This window comes from Mustela lutreola, chromosome 15 (genome assembly GCF_030435805.1).
Source record: "Mustela lutreola isolate mMusLut2 chromosome 15, mMusLut2.pri, whole genome shotgun sequence".
Taxonomy (NCBI): Eukaryota; Metazoa; Chordata; class Mammalia; order Carnivora; family Mustelidae; genus Mustela; species Mustela lutreola.
Window position 1 is genome coordinate 42,763,667 of NC_081304.1, and position 24,878 is coordinate 42,788,544.

General features: G+C 44.7%; 1 protein-coding gene across 1 annotated transcript; it reads left to right on the plus strand.

The window, feature by feature from the left end:
* Positions 1–18,179: 18,179 nt before the first annotated feature.
* On the plus strand, positions 18,180–23,996 carry CRYBA1 (crystallin beta A1). Its single transcript, XM_059147414.1, has 6 exons — positions 18,180–18,210; positions 19,437–19,501; positions 20,423–20,541; positions 21,931–22,072; positions 22,819–22,961; positions 23,849–23,996. The coding sequence occupies exons 1-6, from the start codon at positions 18,180–18,182 to the stop codon at positions 23,994–23,996; spliced, it is 648 nt and encodes a 215-aa protein (XP_059003397.1).
* Positions 23,997–24,878: the final 882 nt, after the last annotated feature.

Genomic DNA, 24,878 nt, shown 5'->3' on the forward strand with positions numbered 1-24,878 from the left:
ATACACTCAGATCCCGCTTACACAAGCTGAAGCCCAGCATTCTGAAGGGTATCAGAAGCAGGAATAGAATGTCCCTCTGGGGATGAGGGATGCGGCCTCAGGTCCATGAGATGGAATGAGTTTTCCTGCTCAGAGCCAAGAATGAAAGGGCTGTCTTGTAGATAAAAACGATTTCTAGGGGGTGCCTGGGTGGCTCAGTGGGTTAAAGCCTCTGCCTTCGGCTCAGGTCATGATCCCAGGGTCCTGGGATGGAGCCCTGCATCGGGCTCTCTGCTCATCAAGGAGCCTGCTTCCTCCTCTCTCTCTGCCTGTCTCTCTGCCTACTTGTGATCTCTCTCTGTCAAATAAAAAAATTTTTAAAAAAATTAAAAAAAAAACGATTTCTAGGAACACTGCAACAGCGGGCCATGGAACACAGCAAGAGCACTCAATGCAGGTGGAAAGAACAGAGCTCTAACACTGCCCATCTCAGAGCTAGCAGCTGAGCACCTGCTACATGTTTGTTGTTTGAGAACCCCAGTCCAAGAAATTAGCAAAAACTGGTCCAGAAGTAGTGAAACTTATAGAGCACTAGCATAAAGAAACACGAAATAATCTCAACGGGAATTCCTCCAAAGAATGAACAAGACCCTGTCCCCTGAAGAAACAAGTAAATAAAGAGGTAAATGTCATGACAGAGAGATAGCAGAGGCAATGAATGAGAAAATTTGTAACCCAGGATTTATAGGTAAAGGACAATCTGAAAAAAATGTTTCAGTTCATGAAACACGAAAGAAAGCTAATTTAAATAACCATGTTTAGGGGAGTCTGGGTGGCTCAGATAGTTAAGCATCTGCCTTCAGCTCAGGTCATGATCCCGGGGTCCTGGGATCGAGCCCCACATCAGGCTCCTGGCTCAGCAGAGAGCCTGCTTCTCCCTCCCCCTCTGCTGCTCCCTCTGCTTGTTCTCTCTCTGTCTCTGTCAAATAAATAAATAAAATCTTTAAAGAAAAAAGCTTGATAGATTAAATAGTTAACCAGATCCTGCTAGAGAGTATATTAATGAATTACAAGACAAATGTGAGGAGTTATTCAAGATGTGGTATAAAGAGATATGGAGATAGAGAATAAGAGATTTTAAAAGACATGGGGTATGGAAGTAGAAGCTCCAAATAGGAGTTCAGAGGGGAAAAAATTGACAAGAGTGGAAGAAAGAGGCAGTATACAAACTGGAAATGGTAGAGAAGTTTCATGAATGGAAGAAAAGCATGAGTTGACACCAACTAAAGAAGCACGAATCCTAAGTAGAAGTTTTAAGTTCATGTCTGATACATCCCATGAAATTGCAGAGTATCAAAGAGACATAGAAAATCTTAAAAGCTACAAAAGAAAATAGACTACTTATGGAGGAACAATATTCAGATGGATGGTGGATTTCTCATCATCGCTGCTCTTTCTGGAAGAAAATGACATAAAACTAGCAAGATACTGAAGGAAATAACTGTCAACCAAGAATTTTCTTTCCAGCTATCCTTACATTCAAAAGTGAGGGTAATGGAGCTTCCGGCTGGGCTGTCGGAGCATGTGACTCTTGATCTTGAGGTTGTGAGTTTGAGCCCCATCGGGTACAGTGAATACTTAAAAATAAAATCTTAAAATAAAATAATAATAAAATATTAAAAAATAATAAAATAAAAATAAAATTCTTTAAAAAAAAGAAAAAAAGGGTGAAATAAGTTGTTCTTAGACATAAAAGATTTTTTTAAAAATTTACTTATTTATTTGAGAGCGAGAGAGAGCGTGTGAGTAAGCACCAGTCAGGGGAGAGGAAGAGGGAAAGAGAGAATCAGACTCACCATTGAGCATGAGGCCCAGTTCAAGCAAGGCTCCATCCCAGGACCTTAGGATAGTGACCCAAGCCAAAGGCAGACTCTTAACCGACTGACTCACCCAGGTGCCCTGACATACAAAGATTTTTAGAGTGTATTATTTATGGAAATTTGCTGAGGGTGCCTGGGTGGCTCATTCGGTTAAACGTCAGCCCTTGGGTCAGGTCATGGTCCCAGATTACTGGGATTGGGTCCCGCATCGGGCTATGGCTCTGCAGGGAGTCTGTTTCTCCCTCTGACCTTCCTTCCTTTCATGCTCATTCTCTTTCAAATTAAATAAATAAAATCTTCAAAAAAAAAAAAAAAGAAATTTGCTGAAAGAACTATTGAAGGATTACTTTAGTAACAAGGAAGAAAAATCCAGGAGGAAAGAATAAAATGCAAGAAGGAATGGTAGTAAATAAATTAGCAAATCTAAATATATAACAATTACTAAAAAAGCAAAATAAAATAAGGAACTGAACAATAACATAGAGGATGGGAATGGGAAGTTTAGAGTTAAGATCTTTATCTTATTCAGAAGGATAGAGGAGCTGGACATTTCTAAGATAAAAGTGTAATTGTAAAAACACCAGAAATAGAATGCATACCTTTCAAACCAATGGAGAAAAAAAGAGAATTTAAAGAATTCGGTCAGAAGATACGAGTGGTGGGAAGAGGCACAGAAAATCAAGACACAAAGACACAAAGTAAGATTGCAAATTATTGTACATTTACTATGGCTATTATACAGTCCACAGAATGAGCGAACGTGATCTGCCCATATCAACACGGACAGATTTCAAAAATATAATGTTGAAAGAAGAAAGTGATTTGCAGAATTTGTGTCATGTACATTTACATGTACACAACTTACATGTACATTTTAATGTGTTTTTTTGCAAAATGCACTCAAGAACTATACATATGTTTTCTAAATACGTAGTAAAAATATACAAACAGAGATGGAGGGCACACATAACAACTTGAGGATAGTGGTTGCCTCTGAGGAGGGGAAGGGGGAATAAGACTAGGGAGAAGCACAAAGAAATCTTCCATTCTACCAATAAGATTTATTTCAAAAAGAAAAAAGATCAGAAGCAAATATGACAAAATGTTAACTCTTGTTAATTATGGCTGGTAATTCATGAGGTTTGGCTGTTGGAAGCTACTGGAAAATTTCTTCCTTGCTTTTTGGAAAGCCACAGGAAGCTACTCTTTCTCTCTCTCTCCTGATGGATGTGAACAATGAAGCACACAGCCCCAATTGCTACTGGAAAACATCCAACAATCATGAAAGCAACAAGGCTTAGAATGAAGCCAACACTAAAATCAGTAGAACAGAGATGGAAAAAACCCAGGCCATTGAAACATTATTGGATCCACCAAGCCTGAAGATTACCTTACTGCATTATTGTTTGTTAAGTAAACGAAATAATTTTATTCTTGTCCCAGCATAAGTTTGCATTATTAGGGTTTTCTATTACTTGCAGATAAACTTATGGTAACTAATAGAGTGTGGATGCAGAAGCAAGGATTTATAGAGCTACTGGGGAGGTAGGATTATCAAGATTCATTCAAAGACTGGCTATGAGGGTGAGAAAGAGAGAAGTCAAGATTGACTCTCTAGTTTTTCACTTGGGTAACTGTGGAGGGTGGTGCCGTCTCCGAGATAGGAAAATCAGAGGAAGATCAGGTTGAGGATGGGGGAGTGACAGGAGAGATAATCTGAACAGCCTGGCTATATTGGGCTTGAGGAACTGATTGGAAACCATCTCACTGGAGATGTCCAGGAGGTAGCTAAATACTCAAAACTGGAATTAAATAATGACAAGTGTCTCCCCCAAACTCATGGCCACCTAGAATCTCAGAATGTGACCTTATTTGGAAATAGGGTCATTGTAGATGAAATTATATAAATTAAGATGAGATCTTATTGGATTAGAAGGGGCCCTAAATCCAGTGATTGGTGTCCTTCAGAGGCCATGGGAAGACACAGAGAGACACATGGAGAACACCATGTGAGGACAGAGGTAGGGTCTGGGGTGATGAATCTATACCCCAAGAAATGTTAAGAACTGCTGGCAACTACGAGAAGCCATGAGAGGGGCATGGGACAGTGTCTGCTTCAGAGGCTCCAGACAGAATCAACCCTAGTGACACTTAGATTTAAGACCTCTTGCTTAAAGAACTCAGGGAAAGTTAAGTGTATGCTGTGATAAGCCAAGGTCATGGGAACTTGGACAGTAGCCCTAGGAAACTAATAACAAGAGAGATGTCTGAATTTGAAATATAGATTTGAGAGTTATCCTCATAAAGTGGTTGTTGAAGTCTTAGGAATAGATGAGATTAACCAAGGGACGTGTAGAATGAGAAAAGAGGGTCATAAGAAATAAGTCAATCAGAGAATGACAATTATCATATGATCTCTCTGATATGAGGAATTGGATAAACAGAGCAGGGGTTTGTGGGAGGTAGGGAAGGGAAAAATGAAACAAGATGGGATCGGGAGGGAGACAAACCATAAGAGACTCTTAATCTCTGGAAACAGAGGGTTGCTGGGGAGTGGTGGTCGGAGTATGTGTTATGGTGAGTGCTGTGAAATGTGTAAGCTGGTGATTCACAGGGGCAAATAATACATTATATGTTAATAAAAATAATAATAATAAAAAAAAGAGGGACGCCTGGGTGGCTCAGTGAGTTAAGCCTCTGCCTTTGGCTCAGGTCATGATCTCAGGGTCCTGGCATTCAGCCCCGCATCGGGCTCTCTGCTCAACAGGGAGCCAGCTTCCCCTCTCTCCCTGCCTGCCTCTCTGCCTACTTGTGATCTCTCTCTCTGTCAAATAAATAAATCAAATCTTTAAAAGAAGAAGAAGAAGAAGAAGAAGAAGACGATGACAATGGAGCGAGGAGCAGGAAGGGGCAACAGAAGGGACCAAGAAGATTCAGGAGGAGCAGCAGAAAGTGTTGAGTCAGAAGTCAAGGGAAAAGAGTGTTTCTAAAGAAGGACATGCTTAGTGGGACAGATATTGTAGAGAAAAAAGAGTCCACTGGGTGTGGCAATATGGAAGTCCCTGATCTCCCTGGCCAAAGCAGTTTTGGAAGAGTGGCAAGGACAGAAATAAGATTGCTGTTATTGAAAGTGAGAGGTGGGGCGCCTGGGTAGCTCAATGGGTTAAGCCTCTGCCTTCCGCTCAGGTCATGATCTCAGGGTCCTGGGATCGAGCCCCACATTGGGCTCTCTGCTCAGCGGGGAGCCTGCTTCTCTCTCTCTCTGCCTGCCTCTCTGCCTACTTGTAATCTCTGTCTGTCAAATAAATAAATAAAATCTTTAAAAAAAGAAAAAAAGAAAGTGAGATTGAAATAGTCACTATTTCTTTAAGACCTCTGGCCATGATGTGGGGAGGGGGTGATGTCCAGAAGGGGAAGAAGAGTCTTGAGTGGGTTTGGGGTTTTGTTTGAGATGAATCCTGAAGCCTATTTATAGGTTGAGGGGAAAGAATCAGTAAGACAACACGGATACTAAAAAACAGAAACACAAAATCTGTCATTAAAAAAAAAAAGATTTATTTATTTAATTGAGGAAGAGAGAGAGAACTCAAGCAGAGGGACGGGCAGAGGGAGAGGGAGAAGAAGCCAATGAGCATGGAGCCAATCCCAGGATTCTGAGATCATGATGAGCCAAGATCAAGAGTTAGACACTTGTGCTCGCTTCGGCAGCACATATACTAAGAGTTAGACACTTAACCAACTGAGCCATCCAGGTGCCCCAAACTCCATCACTGATGAAACTAGAAGACGTAGTAACTTCTAATTAGACCTTTACAAATTTTTAAATTTAAATTTAATTTGATTAATATATATTAATACTGTATTGTTAACTTCAGAGGTAGAATTTAGAGATTCATCAGTTGCATATAACACCAAGTGCTCATTCCATTAAGTGTTCTCCTTAATGCCCAGCACTTGATATCTCATTCCCCCACCCACCTCCCCTCCAGCAACTCTTAGTTTACTAGAGTTAAGAGTCTCTTACTGTTTGTCTCCCTCTCTGCTTTCCTCTTGTTTTATTTTTTCTTCCCTCCCCCTACGTTCATCAGTTTTGTTTCTTAAATTCCACATATAAGTGAAGTCATATGATATTTGTCTTTCTCTGACTTATTTTGCTTAGCAAAATACCCTCTAGTTCCATCCACATTGCTGCAGATGGGGAAGTTTTCATCCCTTTTGATGGCTGAGTAGCATTTAATTGCATATCTATATCTATATCTATATCTATATCTATATCTATATATATCTCACATCTTCTTTATCCATTTGGCTGTCAGTGGACATCTGGCTCTTTCCATAGCATAGTTTGGCTATTGTGGACATTGCTCCTATAAAATTGGGGTGCATGTGCCCCTTTGAATCACTATGTTTGTATCCTTTGGATAAATACCTAGTAGTGCAATTGCTGGGTCGTAGGGTAGCTCTATTTTTAACCCTTTGAGGAACCTCCATACTGTTTTCCAGAGTGACTGCACCAACTTGCATTCCCACCAGTAATGTAGGAAGCTTCCCCTTTCTCCATATCCTCGCCAACATCTGTCATTTCCTGACTTGATTTTAGCCATTCTGACCATGTGAGGTGGTATCTCACTGTGGTTTTTGATTTGTATTTCCCTGATGGCAAGTGAGGTTGAGCATTTTTTCAGGTGTCTGTTGGCCATTTGCACATCTTCTTTGGAAAACTGTCTGTTCATATCTTCTGCCCTTTTCTTGATTGGATTATTTGTTCTTTGGGTGTTGAGTCTGATAAAGTTCTTTATAGATATTGGATATCTAATTAAACCATTAAGACAAAAAGCGAGTGGGAGCTTTTGAGGAGGTGGAGCACAAGTCACTGCTCCCAAGATGCCTGGATGGTTCAGTGGGATAAGTGTCTGCCTTCAGCTCAGGTCAGGATCCCAGGGTCCTGGGTTCAAGTCCTGCACCGGACTCCTTTCTCAACAAGGAGCCTGCTTCTCCCTCTGCCTGCTGTTCCCCCTGCTTGTGTTCCCTTTCTCTCTCTCTCTCTCTGGCAAATAAATAAATAATCTTAAAAAAAATAAGTCACCACTCCTTACATGTGGGCTGTGCACAGTGACTTTCTTCCAAACAGTACAGTATGGAAAAGAAAAAAGAAAAAACTTTACAAGTAAAGAAACCTGACAAACACTACCTCGAGCCAAGTAATCAAGATTCGTATCAATAGTGATAACTCATTTGATAGTATACATCCCTGAAAGGATATGATGAGAATGGCCCTTTACCTCTGTGGGTCCTCCTCCCCACAACAGTTCATTCTGATCATGAGAACAACATCAGACAAAATTTTTTTTTATTATTTTTAAGGTTTTGCTTATTTATTTGACAGAGAGCAGAGCACAAGCAGGAGGAGCAGCAGACAGAGGGAGAAGCAGGCTCCTGACTGAGCAGGGAGCCCGATGCAGGGCTCAGTCTCAGGACCCTGCGATCATGACCTGAGCTGAAGGCAGACCCTTCATGAACTGAGCCACCCAGGGGCCTCCCATCAGACAAATCTTAATTGAGGGTCATTCTGTAAAGATATCTGACCTGTACTCCTCAAAATTGTCTAGGTCATCAAAACCAAAGAGTGTCTGAGGAACTGTCACAAACAAAAGGAGCCAAGGAGACACGAGAAATAAAATAGAAAATGGTGTTCATGCTGGAATCTTGGAACAGAAAAAAGACATTAGGGAAAAACTGAGGAAATCTCTGTTAAGTATAGACTTTAGTTAATAATAATGTACTATTGCCAGTTCATTAATTGTGACAAATGTACTAAACTGTTATAAGATATTAATAATAGGGAGAACTGGGTACGGGGAGCGAATGAGAATTCTCTCTACTATCCTCGTAATAATTTTGTAAATCTAAAACATTTTTATTTTTTTAAGATTTTTTAAAAATTTATTTATTTGACAGACAGAGATCACAAACAGGCAGAGAGGCAGGCAGAGAGAGAGGGGGAAGCAGGCTCCCTGCTGAGCAGAGAGCCCGATGCGATGCGAGGCTCCATCTCAGGACCCTGAGATCATGACCCAAGCCAAAGGCAGCGGCTTAACCCACTGAGCCACCCAGGTGCCCCATATTCTTTTTTTTTCAGGCACCCCATATTCTGATATTTGTAAAAGTTTACTTAAAAATAAAAGTGGGGGAGGGCACTTGGGTGGCTCAGTTTGTTCAGCATCTGACTCTTGGTCTCAGCTCAGGTCTTCATCTGAAGTTTGTGAGTTTAAGCCCTGTTGGGCTGGAGCCTAATAGACAGATAGATAAATAGAGAGATAGAGAGATAAATAGAATGGGGACGCCTGGTTGGCTCAGTCAGTAGAACACAACACCCTTGATCTCAGTGTTTTGAATTGGATTCCCATGTTGGGCAAGGAGCCTACTTAAAAAAAAAAAAAAAAGTGAATGGTAAATATCCCAGCCAGGACAACAGAAAAGACAGTCTAATTTAAAAGAGAGCAGTGAGGATCATCCATTGGAACATCGAAAAGGGCCTGGAATTGGGGTGCCAACTACCCCGGGGCAGGTTGGGTTACTCAAAGAGCCCTAAAAGGACTTCGTGAAGATCTGTAGAAAGAGTCATTAGCTTTCAGTACCCCTACCTTTCCACCCACTGCTTGGTTAAAACCCTCCTGGAGATAAGACTGTGCGGACTTTGAATCAGAGGGGCACCTGGAGACAGCACACCGGGCACGGAGGAGGGGAGAGGTGAGCTGCTGATCTAAGACCAGGAAGAGGAAGTGAGAGTCTGGGCTAGCACCTGTCCCCTTCCACCCAGCTCCAGAAAACTAACAGCCAGAGACATAACCATTCTCAGCAGAAACTGAACCATCCCAAGGAAAATACCTACAGATACTGATCCCAACAACAACAACAACAACAAAACAGGCGGACTACCTCTTGTCCTATAATGGAACCTTCCTGTTGACCATCTTCACCCAGGCATCCAGCACTTTGAATCAGGCTTTCCCAATCAGCTTCCAGCCAGATTTTTCTGGAATAATAAAGGACATCCACAGAACATAACACATTTGAGAAAAGCAAATCAAAACAAGAAAAATCAAAACATTTGAAAAATCAAAACAAGAGAACAGAACTAAAGGAACTCAAAGGGAATAGAGATCATGTAGGACAAAGAAAACTTCAAAGAAGGAACAATATCCTCAGAGAGATCAACAAAAATATTACAGCTATGAAACAAGACTAGAATGCTTTTAAAATGAAACAATCAGAGGGAACAAAATTGGCTCTTGGACATTAAAAGCGTGATAATTAAAATAATAGCTTCAGTCAAAGCATTTGCGGTAGACAAAATAACAGACCTCCAAAAAGGTTCACACTCTAGCCCCCAGAACATAAGAGCATGACCCTACAGGGCAAAGGGAATTGCAGATATGAGAAAGAAACTTGAGGTGGAGAGAGAAGGCTGGGTTATCTGGGGATGTCCTTGTGAGAGAGGCAGGCAGGGAGAGTCAGAAAGAGAGAGAAGGAGAGAAATTTGAAGAAGGGATGCTGCTGGCTCTGAAGTTAGAGGGAGGAACCCAGCGCCAAGATATGCAGGCAGGCTCCAGAAGCTGGAAAAGGCAGAGCACCCGATTCTCCCCCAGAGCCTATGGAAGAAATGCAGCTCTGCCTACAGAGCTGGGAGATCTGAAATTTGTGTCAGTGGAAGCCAGGGTCTTGTGATGATTTGCTAGAGCACCGGGGGAAAACTAGTATCAGAGCAAAAGCTGAAATTAAGGACATCTCTTCAATGTCAGAACAAAAAGACAAAGAGAAAAATAAAACGAAATGTAAGGAAGCCTGAGTATCAGTTCAGGAGGTCAAACGTCCAACCAGTAGAACTTGCAGACAAAGAGAATTTATTTTATTTTATTTTTTATTTTTTTAAATCTTCTAAACATTTTTTTAAAAGACTTTATTTATTTATTTGACAGAGAAAGAGAGATCACAAGTAGGCAGAGAGGCAGGCAGAGAGAGGGGGGAAAGCAGTCTCCCTGCTGAGCAGAGAGCCCGATGCGGGACTCGATCCCAGGACCCTGAGATCATGACCTGAGCTGAAGGCAGAGACTTAACCCACTGAGCCACCCAGATGCCCCGACAAAGAGATTTTAAACGGAGGTCAGAAAATGATCAAAGAGGGTGCCTGGGTGGCTCAGTTGCTGGGCATCTGTCTTTGGCTCAGGTTGTGGTCCCGGGTTCCTAAGATAGAGTCCCACATTGGGCTCCTTGTTCAGCGGGGATCCTGCTTCTCCCTTTCCCACTCACCCTTTGTGTATTCCCTCTCTCGCTGTGTCTCTGTCAAATAAATTTTTAAAAAATCTTTAAAAACAGAAAAAGAAAAAAAAAATGATCAGAGAAACAATGCAGGAAAATTTCCCACTGAAGGAGATACATTTCTTGAAGGTTGAGTCTACCAAATGCCCAGAAAAAATAAAGGAAAAAGATGTTCACCCAGGCAAAGCCTCAAGAAGTTCATCTTACTGGGGATTAAAAAAAAAAAACAAACAAAAAACCCCAAAAAACTCAGAAAGCTTCTAGAAAGAAAATAAGAAGTCTCATACAAAGGATCAGGAATCAAAAAGACACCACACATAAAAGACAAAGAGAAAAATCTCAATTTGTAGAGAACTAGTCCTGTATACTCAGCCAAACCTTCAGTCAAACGTGACTACACAAAAATACATTTTTATGCATTTTGATCTTAAAACATTCATCTCCATGCACCATTTCTCAGGATGCTATTAATGAAGGTGCTTTACCAAATCAAAAAGGTGAATGCTGAGGGGCACCTGGTTGGCTCAGTCAGTAGAACATATGACTTCTTTTTTTTTTTTTAAAGATTTGATTTATTTATTTGACAGACAGAAATCACAAGCAGGCAGAGAGGCAGGCAGAGAGAGAGAGGAGGAAGCAGGCTTCCTGCCAAGCAGAGAGCCCGATGCGGGACTCGATCCCAGGACCCTGAGATCATGACCTGAGCCAAAGGCAGCGGCTTAACCCACTGAGCCACCTAGGCGCCCCGAACATATGACTTCTTGATCTCGGGGTTGTCAGTTTGAGCCCCCACGTTGGGTGGGGCTTACTTTTTAAAAAAGTAAAATAAAAACAAAAAAGTAAACTATGAGAGGAAGATATGGAATTCAACCCTGGAGGGGTTTCCCTCCAGGAAATCCACAGGGGATTCCCAGGATGTTTGCCAAGAGAAGTCTCTGGGTAGGACCCGTGCAGCAGCATAGAAAGAATTTCTTCAGGGGCACCTGGGGGGCGCAGTTAAGCCTCTGCTCTTGATTTCGGCTCAGATCATGATCTCAGGGTCGTGAGATCCAGCCCTGCATTGGGCTCTGCACTCAGTGAGGAATCTGCTTGAGATTCTCTCTCTCTCCCTTTCCCTCTGCCCCTCCCCCCTCAAATAAATATATAGACCTGAAAGAAAGAAGAAAGAAGGAAAGAAAGAAAGTAAGCAAGAGAGAAAGAAAAACTTTCTTCAGACTGGAGAAGAACGACAGAGGCTTCCAGACAGAGTTTTCTGGGGGGAAAAGATGGAGCCAACAGATGATCTGACAAGGTTGACCATGAAGAATATTATATGAAGAGGTATTTAATAAAAACACTGGAAAACTGGACCTATGAAAAAAAAAGTTAATTTTTAGCTCCAGGAAAAGCAAAAAATAGTTCAAAACAGGAGATGTGGGGTGCCTGAGTGGCTTAGTCATTTAAGCAACGACTTTTGATCTCAACTCAGGTCTTGCTCTCAGGGTTGTGAGTTCAAGCCCTACGTTGGGCTCCATGCTGAGTGTGGAGCCTACTTTAGAAAAAAAATGTTGCGGTGCCTGGGTGGCTCAGTGGGTTAAGCCTTTGCCTTCTGCTCAGGTCATGATCTCATGGTCCTGGGATCGAGTCCCGCATCAGGCTCTCTGCTCAGCTAGGAGCCTGCTTTCTCCTCTCTCTCTCTCTGTCTGCCTCTCTGTCTACTTGTGATCTCTGTCAAATAAATAAATAAAATCTTAAAAAAAAAAAAAAGAAAAAAGAAAAAAATATTATCATGTGTTATTTGGTCCAGTAAAAAACAATATTTACAAAGTTACAGAAACAGATTCACTGAATATTGATTTAAGCAAAATTTATAATATATCTACAGGAGGATGGGGAGGGGAAAAGAGCTAAAATCCGATCTGCCAAGATAGGAAATCAATATAAAACATCTAAAATCAGTGAGTACCAAAAGAAAAATGAAAATAGTTGACAGAGGGAGCCTCTAGGCAGTAGGACTGCTGAGTTTGTAAAAAAACATTTATTATACATCTTTCATTAATATATGATTTAAGTTACCTCTACTTATGTAATAAAATATGCAAATTATTCTTTTAAACATTTTATTTATCTATTTGAGAGAGAAACAGAAAGAAAAAGAGAGCGTATGGGGGGGTTGGGGGAGGGGGCAGAGGGAGAAGTGGGATCTTGGCTGGGCAGGGAGCCTGACGCAGGACTCGATCCCAGAACCCCCTGAGCCAAAGGTAGACACTTAATGGACTAAGCCACCCAGGTGCCCCATAAGTGAAGTTCTTAAGAAGATAGAAAAGGTGTTATCCAGGACAGGTATCAGTGAGGATCCGGGGCAGGCGGTGAAGAAGCGAGCCTGTTGGGGTTGCAGGTACTGTAGGTTCCAGGGACTGGCAGTGGAGAAAGGCCGTGGCTGATGGAAACAGAACGTAAGGTGTCCTACTGGGAGAAAAGGGAGTATAGTGGGTGAGCAGCACGAGGAGACAGAACAAGACGAAAGCATGGACATTTGGCTGAGGTGTTAAAGTGATAGATATCAGAAACCCCATTCCGGGTTTCTGTTTATGTCACACATAAGGGAGAGGCCACTTTGTAGAAATCTCAAAGGAGGTGTTTAAGAACTGATCTGATGGCTCTTAACCCTCCCTTCTTATCCCAAGTATATATAGAATTGGAGAGATGAGAGGCAGAACTTGGAGAAAGTTTATGGACAAAGCTTGTGCTGTGAACCCCACCCCCCTTCGGGGGAAGGAGTGGAAAGAGTTTCACTTCAAGAGAAGGAAAAGGCTCCCAGGCCCCTGGGGAAAGACTGCTCTGTGTCCCTCTTGTTGGAAATCTGAAAGTTAGACGTTGGGCTGGGCAACTGCTGAGGAGTGAGGGAAAGAATTTGTCCTGGCAAAGCACACGGGGTTCCCGCAGACCAGAGGTGGGTGGTGCCTCAGAAGGAACTGGGATGGGGCCGGACTAGGTTTATTCCAACAGATGGCTTGGAGGATTGATGGGTCCTCGTCAGAGTGAGTCTAGGGCCCTCGGTGGGGGCTCTCCTGCGATCCACTCAGCACCCACAAGCCAGGCAGCTTGGAAGAGTTTCCAGGTACAGAGTGTGAAGCATTTTGCTACAGGACTGCTCTTCTTCCTCTCCCCTTCCCTCCAGCCCTGGGAGGATCAGAAACCCATGAGTAAGGGGAAGAAGGAAACAAGTGTCTGTCCCCTTGTTGCAGGCTTTCTGTCTAAGGCAGGTCCTAGCTAGGGTGGCCGGGAGAAAAAGACATATCTTTGAAAGGAGATTGAAGTTTGGATTATGACTAAATGTTCTAATACTGGAAAAGTGAGGCTTTTGTGATTGAAAGTCACCCTCCAAGTTTGTATGACCTGAAAGTGATCAGAAAACTCAAGACACTGCCCAAGTTTCCATCTGAGACAAGGGAGAGAAACTAATGCCCCGAAAAAAAATGTACACGAGGGGGAAGTGGGGGAAAACGAACAAACAAAACAAAACAAAGCAAAGAAAAAAGCATACAGGAGCAGAGTGGTGAAAACAAAGTTGCTTCTATGGTTATTCCCTGTGATCCACACTTGTTCACCCAAGTGAAAGGCAAGGACTCCAAAAGCCACGTGGTAAAGAATAAAGATTTTGGCACCAGAGAACTGAGTTTGAAATTTGCCTCTGCCACTTCCTAGCTATGTGACCTTGGGTAAGGAACATGCCCTCTCTGAGTCTGTTTCTCCTACAGTAAGAAGAGTTAGTTAAGAGTATCTCACATGGTTATTTGGGAAGATTATATAAGAAAGCATTTGGGAAAACACTTAAAAACGTATTCTCGGGGTGCCTGGGTGGCTCAGTCGGTTAAGTGTCTGCTTTTGGCTCAGGTCATGATCTCGGAGTCTGGGATCGAGCCCTGCATCAGGCTCCCTGCTCAGCAAGAAGCCTGCTTCTCCCTCTTCCACTCCCCCTGCTTGTGCGCTCTCTCTCTCTCTTTCTCTCTCTGTGTCAAATAAATAAAATCTTAAAAAAAAAATTATCTTCCATTCTCCTCTTTGTTACGGGATGTGGACCAGGGTATGCTAGGGAAGGCTTCCTGAAGACAGTGGCTTTTTGCACTGACTTCTCCAGAGGACGGGAGAAGCAGAGAGGGAGACAGGCATCCCAGGACGGCCCAGACAAAGGTGGAGGAATACTAAGATTGGCAGAGAAAGGGCAGGACATTTGAATTTCAGATAAACAACAAATAAGCTTTTAGTATACAAAAACGTTCGGGACCTATTTATATACAACACCACATTCATTGTTTATCGGAAATTCATAGTTAAGTGGGTATCCTATATTTTGATTTGCTAACCCTTGCCTTCCTCAGTGAGACCAGGTTGGGCCACTGGGCTGTGGGGAACAGAGCGGGCTTGGTGGTCGCCCGCAGGGTAAGGCCCATCCTTGTATCTGTTTTCTAAGTTTTGTGGGGTTTCGGTTGAGAAGACAGGACTTCAGCCACAGTGTCATGAAATTCAGTGAGACCAAACCCAGCTGAAATGCCTTCGAGTCAGCTACCTACCGAGGGAGCCCGAGAGGGAGGCTGGCCCTCAGGACAACAGTGTCCCAAGCAGGTGGGTGTCCTTTGCTCCTGGATGCAGAGGAACGGGCCCCAAGCAAGTGCTCAGAAAGAATGGGAGGCTCAGGACGCCCCCCACATTCTCTGCCAGCCCTTGTGCCTTCCCAGGCCCAGCGAGGCCCCCTATCTCTCCCGCTAGGGCAAGGGCAAAATGGGTCCCCCAGAAGCAGCCCCTTGTGGGGGAGGTAGGTGCTGGATGAACGCTGACTGAGCCCTTTGCTTTGTACCCATCCTGCTTATTTCCAAACAACAGAAGTGCTGCTCAGCCGCCTGGTCAGCCCCATTATGCTCTTGCCACAAAGTGCTGAGTCCAGGGGCTGCCCTGGCCCCATGACCTCACCCCTCCTGCACTGGGCCTCATCCTGAGAGGCTCCCTGGGCCCAGAGGCAAGGCCAGAGGTCCAAGCCATCCAGAAGATTCTACTGAGTGTCTTCCATGTGTAGGCTGCCACCCTAGTCTTGAGGAGCTTGCAGTTTAAACGGAGCAGGTGACATTTGGAGGGCTGTCTCGTTCCCCTGAAGGGCCTTCCTCACCTTCGACTCAACAGCCCATCCCGCTGGACCGACAGCTGCCCCTACTTCACAAGTAGGTGGGCCGAGAACACGGTTCACCATCCATGTCCCCAGTAGAGCAGGGGCCTCAGAGAATTTGACAGAATGTACTGCTAAAATCAAACAAACACACGCGACAACAACAACAAAAACCCTATATTAACAAAGTTATTGGGAAAAAAGAAAAACTGAACGAAGGTGGTCTTCTCCAAATTCAAAGAAAACATTCATCTGATGCATTTTTCTAAGTTCTTTGCTGGCTGCTCCCACTTGTGTCTGTGAGAATCTGGCACAGGATGATGTCTGACTTGGGATCATCGATAACGTAGTTGGCATTTATTGAGCTCTGAGTGCCTGATGCTACCCTGAGGCCTTGCTCTCCCTCCATCCAACGGCAGTGAGTTCAGTAGACAGTATTTTCCTAATCTACGCCGGAGAGAGAACTTGGTTACCAATATGGAGGTGATATCCGGGAAGCATAACGATTAGCTGGAGATCTGCTTCCTCAGGCTTCGTTGAGGAAAGTGGGAGGAGGACAGCCTGGGGCTGCTCATGACTCCCGCCATATTGGATCGATACTCGTGAATGGGTGGCACAAAAACCCTGACTCCCGCCCCCCTCCCCTACTCGCACTATAGTTTTGTATGTGTGTGTTTGGGCTTTTCGATCAAACATAAGAGCCCTACTTTTCTGGAAAAAGTAAAACTTGGCTCCATCAGTCTTTGTTGTACTGACACTTAAATGGGACATCAAGTCCCAAATGAAGACGCTGAGAGTATTTACTTAGAGCACAAACACAACCCAAGCAGGTCAGTTGTCATGAGGGTCAGGACTATCTCATGGTTACCTCTGTGCCCCCCGGGGGTACAAAGCCTCATTTATCATTGGATGTCATTCATGTATACATCCATTCACTCAAAACATACCTATTCCGAGCTAGGAGTTATGCCCAGAACGGAAGATACAATGACAAGACAGAGGAAGTCACTGCCTTCCCAGAGCACGAAGTCCAGTGGAAGAGCCAGAAAATTAAGCAATTCAGCTTTTTTCTTTTCAAAAATAGCTTGAGTGATTTTTTGATAATAACTGTGTTCCCATTATTCAAGACTCAAAAAGTACAGACAAATATACTGTGAGAAGTTTTGTTCTTTACCTGAGCCCCCAGTGTCTCAGTTGCCCTCCTTGGAGCCCAGTATTTCTAGTTTTTAAAGTATTTTCTACAGCGTCACCAATGCACTTAGGGGGAGAGGTACGGGATGCCACGAGAGCACATTGCCAGTCCAGGGGGCAGGGAACAACTGAGTGAACAAATGACCCGACAGGTGTTTTCCTAAGACCCCAATTCTGTGCAGGAACAGAGGGAAAGGTAAGGAAGAACCACCAGTCTTGGACTGCTGGTCCCTTAATCCCTTGCACGGCCACCAGCCAGTGTCTACCATGATCTGGGGATCATGCAACTCTGTCCCTTGCCAGCCATTGATCCAGACATCACCAATTAATCAAGCAGCAAAAACATCCAGGGTGGCATTCTGTGCTCAGCCTTGGACCTAGATGTTTGGAATGGTCTGCCCAAATCTGCAAATACTTGTGACTCTATAAGAACTCGCCCCCTGGGTTTTGGTTCTCCAACCAATCTTGAGTCACAGGCTGGACCTGATTGGCAGAGAGAGATTGGGAGAACTTTCCTGGGAAAAGTTTCTTCCTCTCTCCAAGCTGCTATGGAATTTTCTACAGTATCTGTCACCAGAAAAAGAGGAGAGCGACAAGCGGTAATGAACCTAGAACGCGTCAGGTCGGTATTATCTCCTTTTGCAGGGTTGAGAGAGGCAGATGGACTTGCCCAGAATCACCTAGCCGGTAAAGCTGGGATCTGAACCCATGTTTGCCTGCCTCAAAGCCCTCCTCACCCCTGTTTCTCACAGCAGCTGTGAAAATTGAGCAACACATTTACCCCTTGGGGCTCCTGGGGAAACCCATGATTCCTCTGCACTCCTCTCCCCAAATATTCTGAACTTCCCGGGAGAGATCATTGGAGCTTTTTGGGTACTGGAGTCATATAGTACCTTGGGCCTGTGAGATTTCCAAGGTCCTAAAACCATATACTAAGAACCCCAAAAGACTCACTGGCCCCCAAATTTTAAAATAAAACTGCAAAATTAAAATGAATATTTAACACAATCACCACAGAGAGATTCATGTCCACTGATCGGCCCTCATTGAATTCAATTCTTACAGATTTCTTTTTTTTTTTATTTAAATTCAATCATTAACATATAATTTATTATTTGTTTCAGGGGAACAGGTCTGTGATTCATCAGTTTCATCAGATTTCTGTATAAATATAGTATAATAAAGATTCCTGAGAACACAGCGAACCCCCCCCCCCTTTTTTGGGTCCTAATAAAGTTCAGAATTTTTATGGTCCTTTCCCCTTTCTTCAGAGCAAAAAATGTACATCGTGGGTGGGAAATGAGGTGCATTTTGATGTGTCGGCCGTGACATGGGTCCGAGGAAGGTCCCAGGGCAGCATGAGGACCTTGAAGAAGGGTAGGGGCCCGGCGCTCACACAGACACCTGTCCTCACCTCGTCTCTGAGATCAAGACCACGGCTGGGGCCAAGGTCTCCCGCCGCCAGCCTCACCCACAGCAGCAGCGCCTCTTTGGATTTCTGTTTCCCCAGTTGAAACAAAAGCCTGAGGGATGCCTGCCCAGCAGGCTGAGCCACCAAAGCTCTGGGGATCAGGGGGAACAAAAGCTGAGGGAAAGCAGAGTGCTGACAGAGCCAGAGGCCCTCAGCCACAGGGCTATAAAGAGCAGAGCGGCAGAGGAAGTGGCACCAGATGGAGACCCAGACCGTGCAGCAGGAGCTGGGTGAGTAAGGCCCCACACGGTGCCCTGGCCTGGCTGGAGAAGAGTGGGGAACTCTGGGGGAGGCAGCCTTCCCTTGGCGCCTGGAGAGGAGTATTTTTATGGCAGTGAGCCCTGGCCTCGCCATCAGGGCTGAGAGGGTGCATGGCGATCCCAGAAATGAACAGGCTCCCAGGGCAGAGGGAGAAGTCTGGGGGGTCGGAGGTGCAGAATGGAAAGATGCATTGCAGAGCGTGGCACACGCATCAGCCCCTGGGCCTGAGACCAGCCAGAAAGAAGAGCTACAGATGGCTGTTTGGGGCCAAGAAAGCTGCCTGCCTTCTTCTGTCTTTCCCTCCCTCCCATCCTTCCTGCCTTTCCTCTGGCTACCATCTTTCCTGTCTACCTGACCTCGATGGGCCTCAGCATCCTCACCTGTAAAATGGAGAGGATGACAGCACTTTCCTCACAGGCCTGGTATCGAGCTTGAGTGTATTAAATGCATACCCAGCATCTCGAACAGGGCCTGGCATAGAGCCACTGTTTTCACTAGCATCAGCCCCCTTTGCTTGCGCGCTTCCCTTCAGTAAGGCTTTTCCAACGCCACCCCTCCTCTCCCTCGACCCCGAACTGCCCGGACTTGGGCCCAACAGGGTGCTGCATCCGTTCCGTCAGGAGACCCAGGCCCTGCCCCTGAGGTGTTCCCCCAGGCCACCTTCAACAGAGAGACAGAGGGAGGTGCTCCAATGAGTGCTGGACCCCAGGAAAGAAAGCAAGTCACCACAGAGCGAGAGCAGCCATGTATCTCTCCCGGGGAGGCCATGGCGGTTGGGTCGCGCGCGGCCAGCTGGCAACGGGCTGTGAGGAGCCGGGTGGAGAGGGGACCCCATGCTGCGTGTGGACTGGAGGGTCAGTCACCAAGGACTTTATCCTGGGGTGGGTGAGACAGAGGCAGTGCTGCCACCCACAGCGGGTACCTGGAGGCAGGCAAGAGCGCAACAGCCACATAAACCAAGAGGTCACGCGGCCTGGGCCGCACGTCACCTGCACTGTTACCTGGAATCCCCTCGAAACTGCACGTGGAAGCTCTGCCGGGGGAAATGACGGAGGCTCAGCTCATGGAAGGCAACACCAGGACCCCAGGCCAACTCTATCTACTGGACTTGAAGCCCCCTTTCCTTCCTTCTTTGCTGTCACTTCACCTCCTGTCCCCCAGAGGCCATGTCACCAAAGGGTGTCTTGTCTTCCAGAAACCCTTCCGACCACCAAGATGGCTCAAACCAACCCCATGCCGGGGTCCGTGGGGCCATGGAAGGTAAGTTCACCCCCGTCAGGCAGAATAGTGAGCAGTCCCCCAAGGCAGGGGATGAGAGGCGCTGTGAGCAGGTCCCAGGGTTGTGCTTTTCCACAGGACAGTGACCGACCAATAAGAGAGCAGTTTTAGGGGAAGGGTTGACCCAACATCCAGATGTTGTCTCAGGAAGGATCTTTCAGAATGCCCCATTCCGACAGAAGGATGACCCTGGAAGCCCTCGGTGTATGGAAGATGATACCTCTATTCTAGGTCACCTCTCCTCCACACTACTAAAATCATCTTTTTTAAAAAAAAGATTTTATTTATTTGACACAGAGAGAGAGAGAGAGAGCACAAGCACAGGGAGCATCAGGCAGAGGTAGAGGGAGAAGCAGGCTCCCTGCTGAGCAGGGGGCCCGATCCCGGGGGCCCTGGGGTCATGACCTGAGCCGAAGGCAGATGCTTACCAACTGAGCCATCCAGGTGCTCCGAAAATCATCTTAAAACAGAGCAGCCCAGGGGTGCCTGGATGACTCAATTGGTGGAACGTGCACAACTTGATCTTGGAGGTGTGAGTTGGAGCCCCACGTTGGGTGTAGAGATTTCTTGAAAGTAAAATAATAAAAAAAGAATTTAAAAAATAGAGCAGCCCAGAGTGGAATATGCTGCCGTGGAGAAGCTGGGGTCCGGAAATGACAGATTTGCCACCAGATCCCAACCCAGGTCTCCCGACTCCCAACCTGAGGCTGATGGTAACCATTACCCGAAATGGCTGATCCTCAGCTTTTCGCTGTTTTCCTCAACACTCCTACCTTCTTCACTGGGTCAACTCTGAGGGTCAGTTCACAGCTTTGGGAGTTTGTCCTCTAGCCAGGTTCAAGAGCTTCTGTTCTTCCTGATGTACCACGTTCTAACTCTGTTTCCCCGTTCAATTCCATTCAGATAACCATCTACGACCAGGAGAATTTCCAGGGAAAGAGGATGGAGTTCACCAGCTCCTGCCCAAATGTCTCTGAGCGCAGTTTTGATAACGTCCGGTCTCTCAAGGTGGAATGTGGCGCGTGAGTATGGACCTCAGCAGGACCTCAGGGCCCTTGTTTGTGGTCTTTGTAGAAATGGGGCCATAAAGGTGGGGATCAGGGAAGAAAGATGTCTCCCCCCGCCAGATTCTAATCTGTTCTGGGAAAGAGGCCTCCCTATGGCAGTAATCTCAAAAGCAATCACTGTGTGTGTAATTTAGTAACTCAAAGCTAGAAGGAACACGAGGTTCCTAGTCGCTTGGTACTCACTTTGGTGGTGGTGGTGGTGGGGGGTGCATTAAAGAAATGTAGACCATGGGGAGGGGCAGTGCCAGTAATCAGATCCGGGTCTCTAGAGCCCACAGGCTGATACCTGTTCTCCCAGAATAGCCACAGGATCCTTCAGTTTGTCTTGCCTACAGAAAATAGAGGAAAGCGTCAAACTGCAACCTCTTTCCAGCTAATTCCCTAAGTTCTCTGTGTAAAAAGGAACTAAACCCCAGGACGTGAGAGTCCTATTAGGTCCCAGCTAATTTTTGAGGAGTTTCTTGTTTTGTTTCTTTGTTTTGTTTTCTGACTCTGGCAGGATAGTTGAGGCCTTTACCATTGGCCTGAAAACACATGGAAAGGACTCTCCTTTGGCCAAAGCAAAATGGGCTTTGCACAAGTTGTGGGCCACCAAATTGAGCTAACCCTTTAAAAGGGAGTAAAATACTTTAAGGCGTCACCAGTAACTGAAGTTTGGCTGTGAAAAATTGATCGAAGGTGTTTTAGTAAATGAGGAATAGGGGTGTGACAGCAGGAGCGAGAACCCACAAAGCTAAAAGGAAACAAGAGACTAGTAGCCCATCAGCTGCCTGTTCATCCCTTTGCTTCCTTAGGAAGAAGCCAATGGGTTTGGCTGGAACCAAAGCAATAGTCAGTCACTAGATCCTGACCTGGAGCTCCAAGTAGAGAATAAGGTAACCTGGAGAGAAAGGAAATAACATTTTATTTTATTTATTTATTTTTAAAGATTTATTTATTTGACAGACAGAGATCACAAGTAGGCAGAGAGATATACAGAGAGAGAGGAGGAAGCAGGCTCCCTGCCGAGCAGAGAACCCGATGTGGGGCTCGATCCCAGGACCCTGGGATCATGACCCGAGCCGAAAGCAGAGGCCTTAACCCACTGAGCCACCCAGGCGCCCCAGGAAATAACATTTTAGACTGACTTTGCTCATACACATGACTCAGGTCAGCGAGGCAAACCCTTTCAGTGGACAATCCCATATACATATTCCTGTAGCCGCCAGCTCATTTCCCACCTCTTGTGACTTGGCTCTGTTGGACCTGGCTTGATATTTTACATCTAAAACAAAAGATGCCTTCTCCCTGAGGCCACGTAGGCTCCGAACACCATGAACAAATGCCACAACTTGTCTTTGGCAGCTGGGTTGGTTATGAGCATACCAGCTTCTGTGGGCAACAGTTTATCCTGGAGAGAGGAGAATACCCTCGCTGGGACGCCTGGAGCGGGAGTAATGCCTACCACATTGAGCGCCTCATGTCCTTCCGCCCCATCTGTTCAGCTGTGAGTCTCTGCATTTTTCACCTCTGTGCATGTGGGGGTTTGGGGCAAGAGAGGATGCATATGGACTGACACTGCTGCTTCTCATCAGTTATGCTGAAATGCAGCAGGAAGGATAACAGTAAAAAGAGGAAAGAAAAACACTGGTTCCTCTGTTTCTAAATCTGCCATTTGGTTCTTCCCTAGGAGAAGGTATTTTCATTAAGCTAGGAGTGGCAGGAAGTGGATACTCAAGAGCCCAGGATCTTCAAAAGTGCAGTAGGGTGACTAGTGAGAGTTAGTTTTGCCTGTCTTTGTACTCCATACACGTTAGTCTCTGCCTTAATGCTTGTATAGTATTCATATCCCCTACTGGACTTTAGGTTGTTTCCAACACAGTACATGCACACAAGCACAACATAGCTTACTTTTTCTATTCATTTGTGATCTTTTCTCACATTAGTGAATATTAATCCCTTGGTTGGCTGTGTGTTTCAAGTATTTTTTTCCTGCTCTATTTTTTGTCAACCTTTTGTTGCCCCATAGTATTACCTGTTATTTGTACATTTAAAATGTTATGGTTATTACATTTGACCAGACAGAACTGAGTAGTTCTTACTTCTATATTGCCTGAAATATTTTTACAATCAATGATCATGTACTCCCATCTGTAAACCAGAAGTATCTTGAATTTGGAAAAAGATAAAGAATTAAGAAGACAGTCGTTAACACTGCTACCAAATGATTTCTTAAAAATTTCTGTTTTACAGAATCATAAGGAGTCTAAGATTACCATCTTTGAGAAGGAAAACTTCATTGGACGCCAGTGGGAGATCTGTGATGACTACCCCTCCTTGCAAGCCATGGGTTGGTTCAACAACGAAGTTGGGTCCATGAAGATACAATGTGGGGCGTAAGTGCAAAAACAGGGTTGGGGCACATTTCATTTCAAAGTAACTCTTGCAAATGTAGATCTTGTAAATATTAATACATCAATGGTACATCTTATCAGATTTCATACACTAGTATACTAATTTGACTGGCACGTTCTAGTTATTAATTTTCAAATTTCAAGTTGTTGGTACCAACTCTCACTTAAGGTCAGTTTTTTTCCCTCTCAAATATTTCTCTATGGAATTACGTTGACTACTCTTTTATTTTTTATTTTTTTAAAGATTTTTTGTATTAATTTGACAGAGATCACAAGTAGGCAGAGATCTTTTTTTTTTTTTTTTTTTTTTTTTAAAGATTCATTTAGGGACACCTGGGTGGCTCAGTGGGTTAAAGCCTCTGCCTTTGGCTCGGGTCATGATCTCAGGGTCCTGGGATCGAGCCCCACGTTGGGCTCTCTGCTTGCGGGGAGCCTGCTTCCTCCTCTCTGCCTACTTGTGATCTCCGTCAAATAAATAAAACCTCTAAAAAAATAAAAAGATTCGTTTATTTGAGAATGCATGCTCATAAGCAGGGGGTGGGGCAGAGGGAAGCCGATTCCCCACTGACTAGGTTACTCCATCTCCAAGACCCTGAGCTCATGACCTGAGCTAAAATCAAAAGTTAGACGCTTAACCAACTGAGCCAACCAGGCACCCTTTTACGTTTTCTCATAATCAAAGTTGATTTTCGACTAGCGGTCGCCATATTATGCTCACAAATAGTGCCTGGTACATTCAGGATGACTGTTGTTTTCCAAGGTGAAAAGCACTCAGTACCAATTGTGCTGAGGAAAAGACACTCAGGTTTTAGGGTACTGACCGTGTTCCTAACTAGCTTTAATAATCTAATGTGCTTTGGATTTTCTAGCTGGGTCTGCTACCAGTATCCTGGATACCGTGGTTATCAATATATCTTGGAATGTGACCATCATGGAGGAGACTATAAACACTGGAGAGAATGGGGTTCTCACGCCCAGACTTCGCAGATTCAATCAATTCGCCGTATCCAACAGTAGTGGATTAAAAGCTCCAAGTAAGAGAAACCTTGCTAAGCAATCTAGAATGAGTTTTATGTTAGCTGCTGAAATCCACAATAAATGTCATTAAAAAAGAAAAAGTGTGTAGACTGAATTAACTACCATACTTCTTTTTTTCAAAGACTTGAAAAAAAGTGAGGGAGGGACAGAAGGAAAGAGAAACCTGAGCAGACTCCAAGCTTACTGTGTAGGGCTCAGTCTCAACTCGGGGTCCTGAGCGGAAACAGCAGCTTAACCACACCACTAGGTGCCCCTTTAAGTAGGCTCCACGCCCAGCAGGGAGCTCAGACTCCCGACTGTGAGATCAAGTCCTGGGCCAAGAGTCAGAGGCTTAACCAACTGAGCCCCCCAGGTATCCCACCATCCTTTTATATAAATCACACCTATGGGACTGAGAATTTGTAAAGACAAACTTCAGTGAAACCCCAAATTCCCTTTTGTATCCTTGCAAGTCACTCACCAGGCCAAGGAAATTATTCCAACTCAAACATAAAAGCATATGAAATGTACCTGTCTATATAGTGGCAGACACACTTTCCATAAATGTTCTTTTACACTTCCTCCCCTCGTTCCCTACTCTAATATGTTGATGTTAGCACTGATTTTTTTTTCAACTTGTGACAAATCAATGCTATACAAACTTGGGAAATTTCTCAAATATGCATTGCCATGGATTTCTACATAAAGTTGCGAATAAATCCAAGATTTTGGCCACTTCTTGTAGTTGCTTAATTGCTGAGCTCAGTTTTGGCTTATTTCAATTGTTAAGAACACAAGGTTCAATGGTCATGCAAAAAAGTAGGATAGCTATTCCCACGGCTCATTTTTAAACAAATATGCCAATTCTAAGCACTTGGGTAA